Raw genomic sequence first — 20,536 nt, 5'->3', positions numbered from 1 at the left:
TAAATTAAATATGCAAAATGTGAATAAGTCAATCAAACCATGTTTAGGTAGAGAGCACATGCACTTTAGCACTGATTAGCAGTGGTAAAGTGCCCAGAGTCCTATAACCAGCAAAAACATATCAGCATAATTTGAGGCAAGCAGGCATAAACTTTGGGGGACGACCACCCTAAGGCTGACAGGTCCAACAACTACAAACATGGCTGACTTCCACTACCTGCTCAGAATATATATGGAGGAAGTCGGTAAATATCAGTACCTGCTTTTTCGTTTTTGTTTGTCCAGATGGTGCCTATCGTTATCTAAGTAAGTTACTTTACTGTTAATATGTTTTGTTTATGAGCTTGAATCTACCGGGCTCAATCAGGTTATTAATAAAACTTACCCCATGGTTATTGGTACCTCTGAGTGGGCCAGTCTGATGGGAGTACCGACCAGTGTTTGCCTTCTTCAGGGGTCTGGCTGTGAGACAGCATTCTGAGGAACTTCTTGAAGGGCCTGTATGAACGTAATTGCCTTGCTGAGAGCTACCACTAAATTCTGCAGTCAGAAAGGTCATGATGTACGATTGGAGTAATGTGGAGAAACAACATTCTTAAAGATTTCTTTCTAACCACTGTCTCGTGCGCAAGTTCTCTATGAATTTCCTTTTGTGGTAAAAGTGGATTTATTAATGGTAAGTTTGTCTTCCCAGGATATTATCATTTCAAAGGAAGCAACTCCATCAGATTCTGTAAATAAGAAGTTCAAGGCTGCAGTCAAGAGGGCGTATGCAGACTCATATGTTTCTTTCAGGACCAGTATGTATATGAACTATGTAAATCATCAACAGAAGAGGAAGGGTAATAACACGACTAGTCCCCTCAAGGGAAAGACTACAAACCAACGAAGTCAGTGTAATGTCAACAAGGCACTTTTCATCCAAAAGGCACGGGTCTCCAGGCTCGGAACCGACCAATATGTTGTTGGGAGGAACGCAGACCTAAGGAGATAATACAAGTTCTGAATAAAGCCCTCACTCACCAACCTGGTTGGTGACATGCTTCATCATCGGGCTCCACTGGGTATGGCCGAGTGCCATCCCAGTGTGCTGCAACGCCAGGTTACTGCGGAGCGGGTTTTTTTTGTGAAGTGACAGTGAATTTAAAATTCCCAATTGAGTCAAAAAAGGTAATTTAATAATTTTGCTAATTGGAAGAATTAAAAAGGAGTGAGGGTCAAAAAATAAAAAATAAAAGACCAGGTTCACTCCATGGCGGTCAACATGTTTCTGCCTTCATGTGTGTTCAACAGGCTTTCGTCAGGACCAGAGTGGAAGTGTGGGGGCCCCGGTGGTATGAACGCGCTAAGGTTCACCCTACCGTGGGCTACTGTGTGAAAAATATAAACAGTGCAAACTTCGCCAAGTGATACCGTGGTGGAGAGAAACAAGTTTATTCTATAATAAGAAAAGACATACAAACACAAGACAAAACATAAAAGAATTGTAAATGTGAGTGGTCAATTCATAACAAAGCGCCACAAATACAGGCTCGAACATAGTGCTTGGATGGGGCCGTGCCAGTAATAAGTACCTCAGGTGCAGAAGTTGTGCTGACAGTGCACCTAGGATTAACCGGATACCGGTGTCAGGGAAGTAACACAGGACTTCACCTGAATAGCGTGACTAGTACTGTATATCGGAACATATGTGAAACCTAGACGCTTCGTGAGAATCAAAAACAAATGTGGGCCGGGATACAATTAAGCGTGGCCCGTGTGTCATTCCTGGGAATCAGAAATGCAGGGAGGGTAGAGAAAGGTTCTTACTGTGAGGCAAGACCGTTCGTCGCCTCAGGGATCCCGGGGTGGGGGTGGGAGCAATATGGCACACCCTGGAGAGGGAAAGAAAGGAGAAAATGGCCACGAGCGGCTGGGTAACACGCACGCTGACCGTAGTGCGCTGAAAAAAAACAACACAGAGGAGGGGGGAAGAATGTTCACTTACGCCCTCGCTGCTCGGCACCCGTTAGGAACCTGCAATGCCTCCAGCCACCGGGTCCAGGAAGTGAGGGGCCCTGGAGCGGGGCACGTATAAAAGAAGAAGAGAAAACCTCGATGGGTAGGCAGAGAAAAGTGAACCAATCAGTGATAGGTCAGAGCATCCAAAGCCGTACTGTGATTGGCTGGACCCCAGCCAATGGGATCCAGGGAAAGAAAAAGTCGTCCAGGGAGGCTCGACAGATAGTTTTTGGAAAAGGTCTTCACCAAAAACCTTATTAGGCGTGGGGAGAGCAAACGTGGGGCTCACAGGCGTCACTGGGACTGTGGACCTTGATAAAGGGAACTTATTTTCAGAAAAGGGGAACACAGACGAGAAGGCAATGGAACATGAGCTATGTGCTCCATTGCAACAGAAATGCCATTGAAAATGCGGGAGACAAAATGTGCAAGTCTCTCTGCAAACAATCTAGAAATCCTCAAAATACAGGGCTCAGCAAATTGGATGAAGAGGTCCAACTCTGACAAGGACATCGAAGTGGACTATGTACTCGGTGGGTATGACGTAGAACCACAACAAATAACCGTTTAAGGGCAAGCCAAGTTCAGAAAAAAGCCCGTGCGGAATATAGACACGCTATAAATGATACAATCACCAGTAGGTGCTTATAGTAAGGTGACCCAGGGTATGTTATCATTAAGACCCACGAGGTTGGTTCCCAGACGGTAAACCCATCTTTGTTCCTTTTCGAAAAGGATTTTGTGAGTGTTTCTGCGTGCTGTGATCTCCTCAATAATAGTCCAGTTTAGGTCATTCGTGGTATGGTTAGCAGACAAGAAATGTTCACTAAGTTTGGTAGTAACACGTTTGCACCTAATATTACTCCGATGTTCGCAAATTCGGAGTTTCACTTTTCTGGTGGTCCTCCCTACATATCGTAGACCACAGGGGCAAGTGATTTGGTAGATGACATTAGACGTGTTACAGTTGGTATGGCCTTTTTGGGTCCAGACCCTGCCTGATTCCAAATTCAAACTGGTAGTGTGAGAAGTCAGGTGACATATGCTGCAATCCGAGCAAGGGAAATGGCCCGTAATCTTAGGAAGACCCCAAGCTTCTGTAATAGATCTTTGAACAGTGTTGGGTTGAGTGATGGGGCGTGTCTGTACCAGGCTGCTGTGCAGGCTCTGTGCTCGTTTAAAGGAGAACAAAGGTTTATCCCATCTCCGGTTGTTACTGTTGATAATGCGCCAATGTTTCATGATAACTTTTTTCATGACATTGGACAAGGTACTGTAAGTCGTGACGCATGTAAGTGGTATGGGCATAGCGTCTTTGACAGAGTCCTCCAGAAGAACTTCTCTGGGTTGATTTCTTGCCCGTTTATAGCTTCTGGAAAGAAGAGGGAGAGGATACCCTCTAGCTGTCAATTTGGAAGTCAGATCACTGGATTGAGATTTGAAATCGACCAGAGATGTGCAATTCCGCCGGAGACGGAGGAATTGCCCGTAAGGTAGATTCTCCCTCAGTGTACGAGGATGGAAGCTCGTAAAATCAAGAAGGTTATTTCTGGAGGTAGGTTTGTAGTGTGTCTTAGTGTGAAGGGATCCAAGTTTCTTAGTGATCAGAACATCAAGAAATACTACTTCATGATGGTCATAGGTGTACGTGAATCTCAAGTTGGGATCCAAGGTGTTAACCCAATGGAAGAAGGTTTTCAGGGCGTTGGTATCGCCTTGCCAAATGAGGAGCACATCATCTATGTATCATCTCAATAGGCCTATGGAGGATAGATGAGGATTGGAATCAGGGAGAATGAATTTTTGTTCAAAATCGTACACATACAATCCCGCCACACTAGGAGCAAAGGTACTCCCCATGGAAGTACCCGTGGATTGTAGATACAGGTGTCCCTGATATTCAAAATAGTTATTTTTCAAGGCCAGAGTGGCACATTGGATGATAAAGTCTTTAGATGTTCTGTGTTCCCAAGAATGGGAATCAAGAGATTCCCCCAGGACCCGGATGGTCTCATCCTGGGGGATACTCGTATACAGGCTTTCAATGTCCAACGTGACCAAGATCGTATCCTCTGAGCATTGAATGTTGTTCAGTAGCTTCAACAGGTCCTTAGTATCTTTAAGATACGTAGATGATTGTTGGACCAGTGGCTTAAGAAAGTGGTCGCAGAACCGTGATAGTGGTTCCAGGAGAGAGCCAATCCCTGACACGATCGGGCGCCCAGGAGGCGGGAGTCTGCCCTTATGGATTTTGGGGAGTGTATAGAAGTATGGAATAGTACCCTGGCTCTCGGTAAGGAATCGTGCTTATCATTATCATTGCAGGTTCCTAACGGGTGCCGAGCAGCGAGGGCGTAAGTGAACATTCTTCCCCCCTCCTCTGTGTTGTTTTTTTTCAGCGCACTACGGTCAGCGTGCGTGTTACCCAGCCGCTCGTGGCCGTTTTCTCCTTTCTTTCCCTCTCCAGGGTGTGCCATATTGCTCCCACCCCCACCCCGGGATCCCTGAGGCGACGAACGGTCTTGCCTCACAGTAAGAACCTTTCTCTACCCTCCCTGCATTTCTGATTCCCAGGAATGACACACGGGCCACGCTTAATTGTATCCCGGCCCACATTTGTTTTTGATTCTCACGAAGCGTCTAGGTTTCACGTATGTTCCGATATACAGTACTAGTCACGCTATTCAGGTGAAGTCCTGTGTTACTTCCCTGACACCGGTATCCGGTTAATCCTAGGTGCACTGTCAGCACAACTTCTGCACCTGAGGTACTTATTACTGGCACGGCCCCATCCGAGCACTATGTTCGAGCCTGTATTTGTGGCGCTTTGTTATGAATTGACCACTCACATTTACAATTCTTTTATGTTTTGTCTTGTGTTTGTATGTCTTTTCTTATTATAGAATAAACTAGTTTCTCTCCACCACGGTATCACTTGGCGGAGTTTGCACTGTTTATATTTTTCACACAGTAGCCCACGGTAGGGTGAACCTTAGCGCGTTCATACCACCGGGGCCCCCACACTTCCACTCTGGTCCTGACGAAAGCCTGTTGAACACACATGAAGGCAGAAACATGTTGACCGCCATGGAGTGAACCTGGTCTTTTATTTTTTGACCCTCACTCCTTTTTAATTCTTCCAATTAGCAAAATTATTAAATTACCTTTTTTGACTCAATTGGGAATTTTAAATTCACTGTCACTTCACAAAAAAACCCCGCTCCGCAGTAACCTGGCGTTGCAGCACACTGGGATGGCACTCGGCCATACCCAGTGGAGCCCGATGATGAAGCATGTCACCAACCAGGTTGGTGAGTGAGGGCTTTATTCAGAACTTGTATTATCTCCTTAGGTCTGCGTTCCTCCCAACAACATATTGGTCGGTTCCGAGCCTGGAGACCCGTGCCTTTTGGATGAAAAGTGCCTTGTTGACATTACACTGACTTCGTTGTATATGAACTATACCAGAGATTCCCAAACTTTGTAGAACCATGACCCACTTTTTAGAACAATAAACTTTCACTCACCTAGCTTTAATGGACAGGAGGCAGAGCGATTTTTTAATGTAATGAAGGCATAGTGTTGTAGTGCATTGTCATTTAATGACAGCAGATTTTATATTGAAATGGCCACTAAATTTGCACAGACATAGTTTTTCTGATAAAGCTATACAGCACACAAATGAGAAGGTGTGAAATTCGGATTTCTGTGAATATTTATCATTTGTGCATCACCAAGTAAGGACCTTGGTTTGTTCTGATCCTATTAAAATGTCTGTTTCCAGCACTCTTTAGAATTACAAAAACATGCTTCATTTGTGCTTTTCTAACTGCTTGATGCATACAGTTCATTTACAGATATTTACATTTTGTTGTGTAGTGCAAAAAACAACATCCTTCATTGTTAACTTCCTGCGCAAAAACAATCTTCTGAGGCGTTTTCCTTTTTCTACGTGTGCTACAGAAAGCAGCACACGTAGAAAGAGGAAAAAACTAGGAGAAATAAAGATATTTCTCATTGTTATGCTTTCTTAGGGAAGGCATAGGATTCTGACGCATTCTTAGGTCTTCTGCTCATGGTAAATCTGAAAATGCACCAAAATCCACGGGTGAGTGCATGGGAACACCATGCTCCACCCATTGAACTTCTCTCTGGGGCAGAGTAACGCAAGACAGCAACTAGTGCTGCCTTGCATTACTCCAGACTTGCCAAGCCACGCAGGGCCAGGCAAGGTGGTCTTACAAGACTTGGTAAATTTAATTCTAGGTTGCGCGTCAACCTGCAGCCCCTTGCGTGGCGCAAGGACGATGCTAAACCTTTGATAAATACGCCCATTAGTTTGATGCACTGGAAGCTAGAGCAGCCCTATCTGGTGCTTCTATTGCAGCCAAACAACATCTTTCGATGCTCTCTTGGAAGGATGATGTATATCAAAAGAGCATGCTCCTGCATCTGCCATGTTTGGAATCCAACCTTTTTGCCATCAGCGGGAGAAGATAGTTCTGAGACTGACTGAAGACAAAAGCTCTTCTGAAGCCAGTCAGAAATGCCTTGAGAGGAAGGGGATTAGGTTTTAAGAGAACTTTTGGTCCAGCTGTAACATTAAAAAATGTACAGCCCTTTTGAGGTAGAGGTTGTGGCTGGGGGACTCTGTTTCTAAAAAAGCCCAGTTTGAACTATCTATTGCCAGTGCTCCATAGCCCCGGAAGCATGACTAACACAGCCAGGCCCCAGTGAGGTCTGGGTCAGATTGGGATATTTTGCATTGATCTAGCAAGCAAAACTAGCAGGCAAAAGGGCTGTGGAGGTGGTACAACAAGGGCATTGAGTGAACCTTTCCAATCATAGGATATTTTTGTCAAACCCCTTTGCTAAGAGATTTAGTTCATCATGTAGCTCTGAGGAATAGCATTCAGAAATTGTTAGACAAGGCAGCAATTATCCCAGTCCTAGAGGATCACATTGGCAAAGGATGCTATTCCATCATCTTCCTTGTGCAGATGCTGTTCATACAGTACAGGTCTGTTGTCAAGGATGTAAACAAGTACATCAAAAATTAAAAATGCTTAACATGCAATCTATGTTGCCACCACTAAAGAAAGAGGATTCCCCCACATCAACAGATATGAGAGATGCTTTTCTCCATGTCTGATACATTAAACCGCAGGCATCTGTCATGATCATGCTATCATCCTTTTGGCATATGTCCACTTTTACCCCTTAGTCCATCATTTGTCAGGTCATTTGGTTTGCAGGAATTTGATTACTTGGTGCCTGTTCAGTCCCAGATTATGCAGGTGCTCCCAAAGTGGCTACAACTAGTGTCATTGGACATGAGGTTTGTCATTTCTCATTTCCTCTCCAAAGGTAATTACAACCAAGGCCAGTGTGAAGGCTGATGACAATGTTCGAGAACAAGTAGATTCAGGGCAAGTGGGAACTACAGATTGTGTTAATGTCATCCAATTGGAAAGAGTTGAAGGGTGTCAAGATGTTCCTGATGCACTGTACTTCACATTGTTTTAACCCGACGATAGTTGTGCACTCATTCAGGTGGTTAGGGCCTCTTTGAATCACATGGGAGGGATGGGGTCTTCTTCCCTAGTCGTTTGTCACACGAGACTTGGATTTGGGCAGAGAAGCATCCCCTCAGTCTGTATGCAGCTTATCTCCCAGGGAAGAAGAATATACTAGTGGATCAACTGATTCATACCTCCTTGTCCTCACTTTATCTGGTTCTTCATCCCAGAGTGTTTCACCAGATAGTGCAGAGGCTCATATCCACATGGTAGGGCCATTTTACCACAAAACAAAATGCACAGGTTGACAAGCCAGGTCCCATCTCCAGACGCTTGGGCAGTAGATGCATCATTAGTAGAGCAGCCTTGAGAGCTAGTTTACCCATTTCTACCAATCTCTCTAATTCCAAGAGTTCTGCATTGTATACAGGCAGAGCAGGTAAAATAGTTGCTGGTGGTCCCATGTTGGCCCAGGCAGATTTGGTTTCTGATCCTTTTTTAAATATCAATGCCCCTCCTCCACACTGGGTCTTTCCCCTGGATCAGTCCCCCTCGTTAGATCCAGACCTCAGCAGGGCATCACTGCCTTGCCTGCAGCTGTGGGTTTGGACATTGAGAGGATGAATCTTCAAATTGTGGGTTGTTCAGCGCAGGTAGTTGTTTCAATCCAGCTATTAGATGTCTAGCTACACTAAAACAATATGCAATGCACTGGAAATCTTATTCTTCTTGTGATCCATCCCCTTCTGGTCCATTGAGAATTACTGATTTTCTAAAGGATAGGTTTTGTTGGGTCTGAATGGAATCTACTTTATGAAGGTAGAAGAAGAATATACTAGTGGATCAACTGATTCATACCTCCTTGTCCTCACTTTATCTGGTTCTTCATCCCAGAGTGTTTCACCAGATAGTGCAGAGGCTCATATCCACATGGTAGGGCCATTTTACCACAAAACAAAATGCACAGGTTGACAAGCCAGGTCCCATCTCCAGACGCTTGGGCAGTAGATGCATCATTAGTAGAGCAGCCTTGAGAGCTAGTTTACCCATTTCTACCAATCTCTCTAATTCCAAGAGTTCTGCATTGTATACAGGCAGAGCAGGTAAAATAGTTGCTGGTGGTCCCATGTTGGCCCAGGCAGATTTGGTTTCTGATCCTTTTTTAAATATCAATGCCCCTCCTCCACACTGGGTCTTTCCCCTGGATCAGTCCCCCTCGTTAGATCCAGACCTCAGCAGGGCATCACTGCCTTGCCTGCAGCTGTGGGTTTGGACATTGAGAGGATGAATCTTCAAATTGTGGGTTGTTCAGCACAGGTAGTTGTTTCAATCCAGCTATTAGATGTCTAGCTACACTAAAACAATATGCAATGCACTGGAAATCTTATTCTTCTTGTGATCCATCCCCTTCTGGTCCATTGAGAATTACTGATTTTCTAAAGGATAGGTTTTGTTGGGTCTGAATGGAATCTACTTTATGAAGGTAATTGGCTGCAATTTGGACCTTGAGAGGGGCTGAAGTGTGAGTGGGGATTCCTTGGTATCCAGAGTGTTCAGGAGTTTATTCTTGAACAGGACTGTTGTGCATTCCCCTATTTATATCTGGGATCTTCTATTAATACTTAGACCTCTTCAATTGCACTGTTTGATTCTTTGAATTCAAGATTTTGTTTCTGTTGACAATCTGTGTTGGAGGAGAATATGTGAAATCGCCACCTTCTTGTGTTCCAGTCATGGTTCTCACTTGGTACTGACACGCTGCCACTATGGGTGTATGTCCAGTCCTGGATCTGGGTCCCAGTACAGAAACTTTGAGGAAAAGAAGGCACCAAAGCACACAAAAAAGTCTAATCAAATCTCTTAAGAAAATAGTTTGTAGACAGTAAAACTCAATAATGTGTTCTTTTCCAAAAGTGTTTGTGACCATTTATTTCCTTCCATGTTATCCCCGTGTAAAACATTAAGATATTCCAGACAGGCAGCCAACAAGTGTTTTGTCTACAAGACTTTTTCAAGGCTGTTTCACAATGTGTGATCCTATGTCCATAGAGTAGGAAGTTACCAAGTCTGATAAAAGTCTCTGAGAAATAAGCCACAGACTTCCAAGTAAGGTCCTGATCACGGCAATATGGTAATACAAGTGGGCTGCCACCCAAGCGTCCTAGTTTATCAAACAAAGCAGTTTTACTGTCTGCAAACCATTGTTTTCAGAGATTTAATTAAACTTTTTGTGTGCTTCAAAACCTTCTTTTTTCCCCCCTGTTATTTGTTGCCTAGCCAGAGAAATCATGCTTAGCCAGTACATTGCAATAGAAACCTAGGCGCCAAGTGTTACAAATGTCCCTCTTTCTAAGGTTCTGATGTTGAAAGACATGTCTCTTATTTCTTGCTAAACCACCACACTTTTCTTTCACATCTCTCAACAGTGCTTCTGATCCTAACTCTCTGCTTCACAGCCAGGGCTGCTTATTATTTGCCCCAACAGACTGTGCCAATTGACCAAGATTTTGCTGTGAGTAGATGTGACTTTCTCTTTTAGTACTGCCTTATTCCTGAAGTCTAGGAGTAAGCCGGAAGTGCTGCAAGTGTAAGTCACTTAAAAACCTCTTTGTGAATCAGTCCCACTTTGTTTCGCTGTCTCCTCTATGTTCATTACTCATTATGGGCGTGCCATTCACCTTCTGCCCTTCACACTCACTCTGTGTCACCTCACAAACTCTTTACCTCCTCACACATGTGTACTCCTCACACACACACACTGTTCTCCTAACACACTCTGTCACCTTATTATATCTATGTCACCTCACACATCACTTGTATACCTTCTAACTAGTTCTAATATGAAGTGCTTCACTCTCCTCAGAGACATCTGCACCGTGCAAATAAGATACAGATTGCAGAGCCATCCCCTTCTTGCAAATCGTATTCACCTTGCAACAAATGCTTAGCTGTATGCATATCAGTTGGACCATATCTCACCTCATCTTATTTGGACTTAAAAAGGTTAGGCATATGGGAACTGTGTCACCAGCTACACTCTTTACACCTTGTCCTTACTACATGACTTGCCAACTCTGTACCATCACCCTCTTTGTGCCTTTGACCTTTGTGCATCTGAACTGATCTCTGCTTCTCTCCTAGTGTGGTCTCATTACCCATTTTTGCTCCATCGAATTCACACTCTATTATACACCTCATCCTATTCTCTGTAACTTAAAATACTCTGTATCCCCTTATTCACTGTGCCACAGTCAACTCTGTGCACTCTCACCTGCTCGTTATCCCTTCAATATTATGTACTCACTTTATGCCCTAGCTCACTATGTGCTAGCACCTATTTTGAGACCCCTAACCCACTGTGTGGTTGCATACACTACTTCCTCATCGAAAATACATATAGTTTTCTACTTGCTATCAAAAAGCTACTGTGTGCTTGCAAGGCATGTGTTGTGTATTTTGGAATTTTAAAGTAACAATTTTGGCCTAAAACCTTTTTGTACTAAGTTGTAGTAGGAAATTCATTCAAAAGCAATTGTTGCACCATGTGGGTGAGTAGTGAAAGCAAAATCAATGGACATGTATTTTTATATTATGTATATCACTTGCTTAATTCCTTTTCTCTACCTCCCCTCCCCTGGCACAAAGGCAACTGCTGTTTTCCACACTCCACTATCTCTAGAAAGAGATGGGCAGCTGACCAACTTCAAAGTTTTCTCTAATCAAAGGCCTTCTTCTCAGTGCAGCCCACTCACAAGCCACAGAGTCTTTCAATAGATTCTGCAATACTGTTTTTCTTTTACAGTAAGGGACTTTACAAATATAGAGGAGGCCTTGCCCATAGGTTGTGGATGCAGATATGTCCCTCAGTGGTGTGACTTTAATTTGGTCAGGTGGCTTGACTGGGCAGGCTTTAGAAGTAGTTGTGCCGAGATCGTGGGGGAGTTTTAAGCAAGGCTTAGAGCAGCCATTTTTATTACTGTAGCACAGAACACTACAGAATAGGTTTTGCAGCAAGACATCTTGGTAAGACAAAAACTGTGTTAGAGTGCAATGAAAGTCAAGTTGGAAATGTAAAGGCACATTTTTCTGGATTTGCTTAGAGACTTTCACTAATCACGGAAGAGTTCAATATTAAAAACTGTTTCCACCTAACTTTAAGGAAAGAGAGAGCTACAGAGACAAAGAACTGCTGTGTACCTGAAATAAAAGACTGAGTAGTATTTCCAGACTTACTCGGAACCTCTGGACCTGGAAGCTCTACCAGAATTTAGGAAATTAGCCAACTACTGTTCAACATGGAAAAAGATGGTCAAGGTTTTGACTTTGGGAGCCTGGTTGCTGCTAGAAACTTTTCTCCTGAACTGCAACAGTACGGAAGATCCAGTGGAAGATCTGGTTGGAGCTAAGCCTTCCGTAAACAAACCAGCAAATCAGTAGGACCTGGACATTTGGTTGTGGACCTGACTCAAAGTTGTGAGACTCTTTTTCTCAAATGGAACATGTGGTCTGATGTCCAAGAAAACTTCCGTAAATGTTTAAGGACTTTTGGAGCACCAAGACGCTTCGGAAATGATGCTGTGGCTCTACAACTGAAACCCAAAGAATTGGTTCTCCAGACTCAGAACTGACGATCAGGACATTTATTTCACTAACTAGTTTTAAAAGAAGAACATTTGTTGCAACACGTGATTAACTTATTTTTAAAGGATTCAAACTCTTCTAAAAACGTTTTCTTCTTCACAGGTTCACTGGAGACATTTCTTTATTTCAATACCAAACAGTAGCGGCTGCTACTGGATTTGGGTAGTGGGGCGGGGGTAGGAAGATGACAGACAACAACAAAGAAAAAATTAAGAAAACACTTACCTGAAACAGCCGGCCGCCACCTCTCCTCTGTTCTCCGTCTTCTTCCTTCCTGCAGTCCCGGTCAACAGCAGGAAGCACCCGGCTCCCAGGTTCCCCTAAGCCGAACACAACGCTGCAATGCAGCATTGTGATTGCTCTGAGTGCCGTGGATTGGCGCTCAGATGTGAAATGGGAGGCTTTGCATGTTACTCACCAGGCTGCGAAATGCAACCTGGTGGGGAAGATGCAAAGTGCGCAGGACTGTTTGGCCGGCCCAGGAGGGCCAGTCAAGCAGCCATGCCCACTTAAGGAGTGCAAAGCACTCCTCCCCCCTGCTGGACCCTGCCCCGAGAGCCTCTGACTGCAAAGGAAAACTAAAGTGATAATAATAATAGTTATTATCATTTTAGTTTTCCATTTGTTCAGTGGGGCGACGCTCCTCCGCCATAGAGGAGGAGCCGCCGCTGATACCACACATAAATGTACTTCTGCCCCTTTTCATGTAATTTCTAAGACTCACAGCCTGATCAACGTTATATTTCATTTTACTCAGGTTTCCTCACATAAACATGTTTACTTATTATGAGCTAGTTCACTGTTTTTTTTTATCTCAGCCAGAGCAAACATCAAGACTGAGTTCCCTCTCTCCCACAGTTCAACAATCCTGCTTCCTATAGTGGTGCCCAAGAATGCTACTACATTGCCACGAAAAGGAGCTCAATTACTTTAGCAAGTCTTTAATGGTGATGTCTGCTGTGAGCAATCAATGCCTGGAGAACGATTTGCAAACCTTTGCTCTGCATGTATATCCTTTAGCCACACTACATTAATTGCGCAAGATGAGTAAATACTTATCTCTGACATATGTCAGACAACTCTAGACAACAATGTTCCCTCACTCACGAAGTTATCTGTAATGAGTTTTACTGAAATTCTGGATTTTACACCAGGTTCAGAGTCATTCAAGAACTCACCTCCATGTCAATTCCACCATTGTCTAAACTAATAAAAATTATTTAACTGTCACACATCAAAAGACCGTGTTACACAAAGATTTGTAAATGGAGTAAAACGTGTGCAGGAATGCATTGCCTAAGCCATGGTGTTGATATATAAATAGTGTGGCATTTAGTGAATGAACAATTAAAATGGTATTGGACACAAGGGGAAGGGAACATCCAATATGTAAGCATGGCTGGGTGATAGCAAAAAGTACTGCAGCATATACCTCCATGATGGTATTCACCTACAACTTATTTCAGTACTATATACAAAATATTGTTAGAGAGTGACATCAAACAATGTTTTAACTGACTTGTTGCATTGCTAGCAAAAGTTTTCATTTTCACTCTGACCTTTTGAAAATCATGGATTATGTCTGCAGGGTTACTTCCACCAAACAGGGGCACTGGAACATTGATCTGCTCGTAGTTTTCCTCGATGTAGATCTTCACATCCTCCTGCAGCTCTAGCCTTCCCATGAATGGATAATGTATGGGATCTTCATACAGAACACTGCAGTGGAACACACCCTCTCTGGGAATCTGTTTAAAAAGAGGCACAATAAACAGAGGGATAGGTCAAAGGAACGGTTTTGTCTTTCAACACAATGCAGATAAGAAACTTTTATACCAGGCATTGCACAGCTAATAGGTCTGGTGTTGTGGGAATCAAAAATAATTGCTGTTAGCATGAGCTGAAGCCATCTTGTTTGCAGCATCCATTTTGTTAGTCTTGTGATTCCTCCGTCTTCACTGTTGCTTGCTTTTCTATTCTGCTTGAGTCATCAGCTCTAGTTAACTTCTTCTATTCTAAGCTCAAGCAATGCATTTGTGCTGAGAAAAGGCCTGTATCTGCTAGAATGCACCTGACTAAAGACATAACTGTCAACTGTGTCTTGCAACTGTAAGAAGTTCTGTTCCCCCTCCCACTTTGCTAACTAAGTGATTTCCCATCTGCCCATGTCTGGTTGTAACTATTCCTGTGTATGCTTGTACCTTCTATTTGTTACTACATGCTTACTCTGCAACAAAGGGTATATAAGCACCATGGTCTGTGACTTCAATGTACTACCTCAGGCAGCACCTGAGAGTGTTGTGTGGATGTAGTCCAACTCATGAGTGATTAATAAACTTATTCGAATTCCAGCTTCAGTGCCAATCTCTATTTTGTTGGTTTAAGGACCTGTGGCCAGAGAAGGGTGACCCCTGCACCAGTGTGTCCCTTAAAAGGCACATTTCCACAGTGTTAGCTGGAAGCCTTTTGGTTTTGTCAATGCTTGTTTTGTGATCTTTTTGCAAAGCGTTATTGTAGGGGGTCTGCTGGCCCTTCCCAATAATAGAAAAAGGGCTAAAAGTGAAAATGTGTTTGTGTACAAAATCACAAATCAAATTCATGCTTCTATTTGTAGACACATTTCTAGAAATGTAGGTTGTAATTTAATATACAGTAATTTCAATAGAACAGATTTCCTGGGGACCTTGGTATCATTTCAGAAGTTCATTATTTAGGATCCATTGATATTTTAATGATTTTTTGTTGTTTATGAAGAGTCTAACAATATATTGAAATAGAGATTACATGAAATAAACTTATCACATGACTCTTGGAGCCACCGTCACATATTTGCCCATGTACTGCGGTTGTTTCCAGAATCTCTTCACCCAACTGATAATCCTGATGGTAAAAGAGAAACAGGTGATATGGATGTATGCTCAATTCTCGTCGGTTTCGGTGCATCCGTGCAGGATTGGCCTAATAGACCCTGGAATAAAAGGGAACTATGTGGAGGGCAGATGTGCTCCTCGTAAAAGAGCAGAATGTTGTCACTCACAGTGAAGACAGCCAATGGCTGAAGTGGGCTATAACACTGCCACTTGCTGTAGGGGGGTAGGGGAAAGACAAATGTGAATAACACAATAACAGACCAACCTGTGAAGAGGGCTATCTGAAATTCCCAGTAAGTAATGAATGAAATATATCATTTTAGAAAAATAAAAAGGGTTGGCTAAATACCAAACCTAAAGCCAAGAGCTCACAGTTAGACTACAGTGAAGTATATGTACAATTTCAATAATGTACATTCCCAGTACACCTTTCAAAACTAGCTTGGTCATAGCTCAATTTGAAAGGAGGGGTGTGACATATGTTTCAGTAACTAAACTACACTTTGTTCCTTTAAGATAGCTCAGTTTAGTTCAATATTCCTGCTGCAGAGAAAAAATTGTGTTTCAATAATAAAGTCTCAGGCTTTAACCCTTGTTGGTTGACATTTTAAGTCACTATAAGGAGGACAATATATTATGATAATATTGGTATCGTTTACTTCACAGAACTAATCAAGATACTACATTAACAAGCACAATTTAACATCCGTTAAAAATAATATAATAGTAGTACTAATAATATAATAACAAATTAATAATAAGTGTTATTATTAATATTATTATCATTATTATTGCTGTTGTTATTATAATTGTTGTTATTAATGTTATTATGATTAGTACTAGAAATAGTAATAGCAGTTGTCATAGCTGTGGCATGAGGATCATGGTGGGCACTTGGAAAAATGAATTTCTTGCAAATTACAGTACAGTAAGTTAGAGAATGTCTCACCAGTGACAGGAGTATCAGTAAGCAACATTGCTGCTAACAGGGAAGTTTAGATAAGGTTGGATTTTCCATCAACTGCATCAGACAATCATGAATATCAGCAAAGATATAATGCCCCATTATGTTTTAGGACTGTATTCTATAGACCGACATACAGTGCAGTACAAAGAGGGAGTCACATTTGCTCACACCAGGTGGTGAAAAGCCGTTTTACAGCACCATCTACTGGTGATGTCAAATTACTACAAAAGGCATGAACATCAGCTTTGCTCAGTTCATGAGGGGCCTCCATGAGGTAAAAAGCTGATTTTCATGCAACAGTAGAAACCTTTGCACCAGACAGCTCAGACATGCACATTCCACCAGCAGTGAGCTAAGAAATCTGTCATGTTCAATTAAGGGTGAAGAAATACTACTGTATTTTTCTATAGGGATGCTGAATGGTGCCCTCTTTTGTTTACCAAAAGGCTTGAAAAACATTATTTCAAAATTCAGTTGTTGGAGTACTTGTTAAATCAGGAAAATGTTCATTAACTCTTTCATTGCGCAAATGGGTATGAATGTAGGCACACATAGAGTAACAGATTAAATCGGAAGCTGCTAAGATTTGGCACATATTGCCAAAAGAAGGTAAGGTAAGAGCAAGAAATATTTAGTAATATTGTGCTAATTTTACTGACCCTGTAGGCAAAAGCTGGAAATTATTTATAACACCCAAAAAATCCAGACGTCCCCCAATTTTCATTTTGGCCTCCAAAAATTCCTCGAATCAGGTGAACGTTGCTGTTTTGTGACAGATGAAAATTCGCCCTTCTTGTGATGCAAGCATCATATCCTCATGGTGCACAAAATGTATTCTGCACTTAGACTCATGAACATATGACACCATTTAAACCCACATAAATGTAGGGGGAGGCGAAGAGCGACAGCTGTGGTGGACTGAATGAATGGTACATTGACAGGATAGATAAATTAATCTTCCAGGTTACAGGTTAAACAGTATTCACCCAACACAAAATGAGCAGAAAGAAGGAAAGGAATTTCATGACCTCCCTATTGATACACTAATAATACACTATTCCACAATGAGTGCGACAACCTATTGCAGTAGCCACCTTTTTGAGTTTTCAATAGAAACTGAAATTTCTAGCAATGGAAACCTTACCTAGTTTATTGTGGTATTCTTCATCATCAGTAACCTTAATCCGTCCTAGTAAGATAGTACTGCTATAATGGAACAACGTCCTTTGAGGGAGTTTTTCAAGAAGAGATACTGAGTATAAGAAGGTGTTACAATTACCTCAAGGTAAACCCAAATAATTTTTTTATTATTAAAGGTTCCTCAGATAAGGTTAAAACGAAAAGAGGGATGTCTAATGAGTACTATGGCTCATATATCCATATGACTTCCAACATGTTTCAGCCTATAGCAATGCCCATATGGGTCAGAGGCTTTTATCAGGACTAATATAGATCCCTATATTGAAGGCCACTGTGAATCAGAACCCCTGAGTAACTTACTCCTAAAACAGTATAAAGGAACAACAACTCAGAGAAAAGTCTTTGCGAATCAGTCCCAGGGTGACCAAGATATCCATGGAACAGGCGTGTTATGTTTTTTTACCTTGACTCCTCACAAGTCATTCTTGAAATGGTATTTATGAATTACTTTCTATAAGGGAAGCATATATTGTTAGCCTAATTCCAATATCTGACTAATCTCTTTCTGAGTACAAATAGAGTGGGGGACCGGGAGCGTAATTAGAGAAAGGTCCAGTACCCGTGCTCCCTCAAAATACAGTATATATATTAAGAGGGTAACTGTTCCTAAGAGAATGAGAAGAGTGCCAAAGAATTGGTATGTGTGCTTGTAACGCGGTCAGGTAAAAGTGGGTGTGGGGGAATTTCTCCTTTAGAATATAGTGCCCTCACACACCCTTTCGAGTGTCATGCTTCATCATCGGGCGTTGCTCCTCGTGGGGGTCTCGCTGCAGTCCCTCACGGGCCCCGCGAGAGGGCTCTTTTTTGGAGATCTTTTATGGAGACGCCGCAGTTGTGCATGGGGGTGTGTGGGCCTCTAGAAAGGGAGGTGAGTTAGTGAGTTAAAAATGCTATGTGGAGCCCAGAACCAAAGTTTTTATTCACGGCTCCGTGTAGCAAAGGTTAATTAATGCTGGTCCATAAGGGATCCGTTAGAGCTTCTTCAGGACCGGAAATAGGTTCCTAAAAGAAGGAGTTCCTATCAGCGCGTGGACGCTTGATCCCTTTATTATTAAGCTACTACAGGTTCACAGTTCTGTTCTTCCCTGGAACCTGGTCTTTAGAATATTTTCTCTCACCTTATTTCCGGTCCTGACGAAGCGCTAACGGATCCCTTATGGACCAGCATTAATGCGCGAAACATGTTGACCCCATTTTTGTAGGACTTCCACTCACCTACACTACACCCATCCTGGGAGTAGCAGTTAGTTACACACCTGCCCTCAACCATTTTTTCCGAAGAGGAGCTCCAGGATTATTTTTAACCTTTGCTACACGGAGGGGCCCGTGAGGGACTGCAGCGCCACCCCCACGAGGAGCAACGCCCGATGATGAGGCATGACACTCGAAAGGGTGTGTGAGGGCACTATATTCTAAAGGAGAAATTCCCCCAAACCCACTTTTACCCGACCGCGTTGCAAGCACACATACCAACTCTTTGGCACTTTTCTCATTCTCTTAGGAACAGTTACTCTCTTAGTATATATAATCTCTTTCTGATACAGCCTTGTCACAAATCAGAATCATGCTTCTATTTGTAGACATATTTCTAGAAATGTAGGTTGTAATTTAATATACGGTAATTGCAATAGAACAGATTTCCTGGGGTCCTTGGTTTCAGTCCAGCAGTTCATTATTTATGGTCCATAGATATTTTAATGATTATTTGTTGTTTATGAAGAGTCTAACAATGTATTGAAATAGAGATTAAATGAAATAAACTTATCACATGAATCTTGGAGCCACCGTCACATATTTGCCCATGTACTGGGGTTGTTTCAGAATCTCTTTACCCAACTGATAATCCTGATGGTAATAGAGAAACAGGTGATATGGATTTATGCTCAATTCTCGGTGTTTTCGGTGCATCCGTGTAATGAATGTGTAAACTCCATCCATTCTGTGCTATATATTTGTTTTGCACAGTATGTGGATGCTGGTAGATGCTGAATGCTGGAACATCAGAAGAAAATATATTAGAACCATTAACCATCAGAATGTAGGTGGTGTGTGAATGGGAAAAGGTGAGCTTTATGCAACTGACAGGAAGTGACGTTGTCCACAGTGATTCTGGAATATGAGGGGAATGCATCTGCCGCAAAGAAACAGGAACAATCCCCATTGATTTATTTCCTGAATGGTGAATTATTTATGACAGACAGATGAAGATTGAAAAGTGCAAGATAACTGAAGTAAGAGTTTCTAAATCAAGAAAATGGGAGCCTCTTTTGCAGAAGACATGATGTGCCACACACAATGACTTAAAAACAATGTTCTCATTAATCGTGAGCTAATGTTCATAATGTGCAGCAGGCTGTATTTCACAGTTATCAGTCCTGCCTTTGCCCACGCCCTGAGATCACTAACTGCTTTCGCCATGCCCTGTCCATTTGATGCACATGGCCTCAAGTGTGGTCATGTTCTGTTTCTGTAAGCCTAGACCCTTTACTTTAATTTTAGTTTTGCATTAGAGAGTCCTCTGGAACCATTTTTTGGATGAAAATTGTGATTTTTAAGGGAACTTACAATTTGTTGGGAATGCACTAGTGTACTTTGTGTGTTCACCTTCTGTGGCGGCTCCTCCGCTAAGGCCAAGGAGTGTTGCCCCACTGCTAGTTGAGCAGTGCAAAAGAAAAAGAAAAAGAAAATTATAATAACAAGAAGTTATTATCATTTTATTTTTCTGTGCCACTTAAAGTCATTTGAGGTGCAGGGCTGGGCTCCCCGCCATCAGAGGGAGCAGTAGTGGTTTGCACTCCCTAGGTGCGCATGGCAACTGGCCAAACCGTCATGCACACTTAGCATGTTCTCTACTTGGCTGTGTTGCACAGCCCGGTGGAGAACATGCCCAGCCTCCCAGGTACTGCCTGAGCAGCTAAACAGGCCACAGAGACCAATCATGCAGCGTCGTGATTGGCTGGGAGAGTACGGGAGCCTGGGTGCTTACGGTGCTGCCGGCAGCATGAGGACAGAGGAGAAGTGTGTCCAGCAGTAGCAGCAAATAAGGTAAGTTTTTGGGTTTTTTTTAAATTCATCGCACCTGCCCCCCAACACACCCGTTCCGAGGCAGCCGCCACTGCCATTCTTTATTTAAGATCACAGTCTGTACACCCATTTCCAGGCCTAAAAATATCAACTGTAGCAAAATATTTGCTGCTAGAAAGTAAATCAGATGCCTATTTCTGGTCGAACATTTATATGGAGAGCAGCTTAAAAATCTATCTCTCAATATCACTACCTATTATTTGATCCATTGTACTCTCAACTAGACAGCTGTACACAAAATCTAAAAGGACACA

General features: G+C 42.5%; 1 protein-coding gene across 1 annotated transcript in view; it reads right to left on the bottom strand.

Annotated features, from left to right (window-relative positions):
- ITM2C (integral membrane protein 2C) overlaps positions 1-20,536 on the bottom strand; it is a 288,035-nt gene that overhangs the window by 136,595 nt on the left and 130,904 nt on the right. Inside the window, exon 3 of the mRNA XM_085635007.1 lies at positions 13,721-13,909. Within this exon, the coding sequence (XP_085491133.1) occupies positions 13,721-13,909 (189 nt within the window). The remainder of the gene's footprint in view (positions 1-13,720; positions 13,910-20,536) is intronic.

The sequence above is a fragment of the Triturus cristatus genome, chromosome 11 (assembly GCF_964204655.1).
Source record: "Triturus cristatus chromosome 11, aTriCri1.1, whole genome shotgun sequence".
In the NCBI taxonomy this organism is placed as follows: Eukaryota; Metazoa; Chordata; class Amphibia; order Caudata; family Salamandridae; genus Triturus; species Triturus cristatus.
Note: the sequence above shows the minus strand (reverse complement) of the source record. Positions and strands in the feature narration are given on the sequence as shown.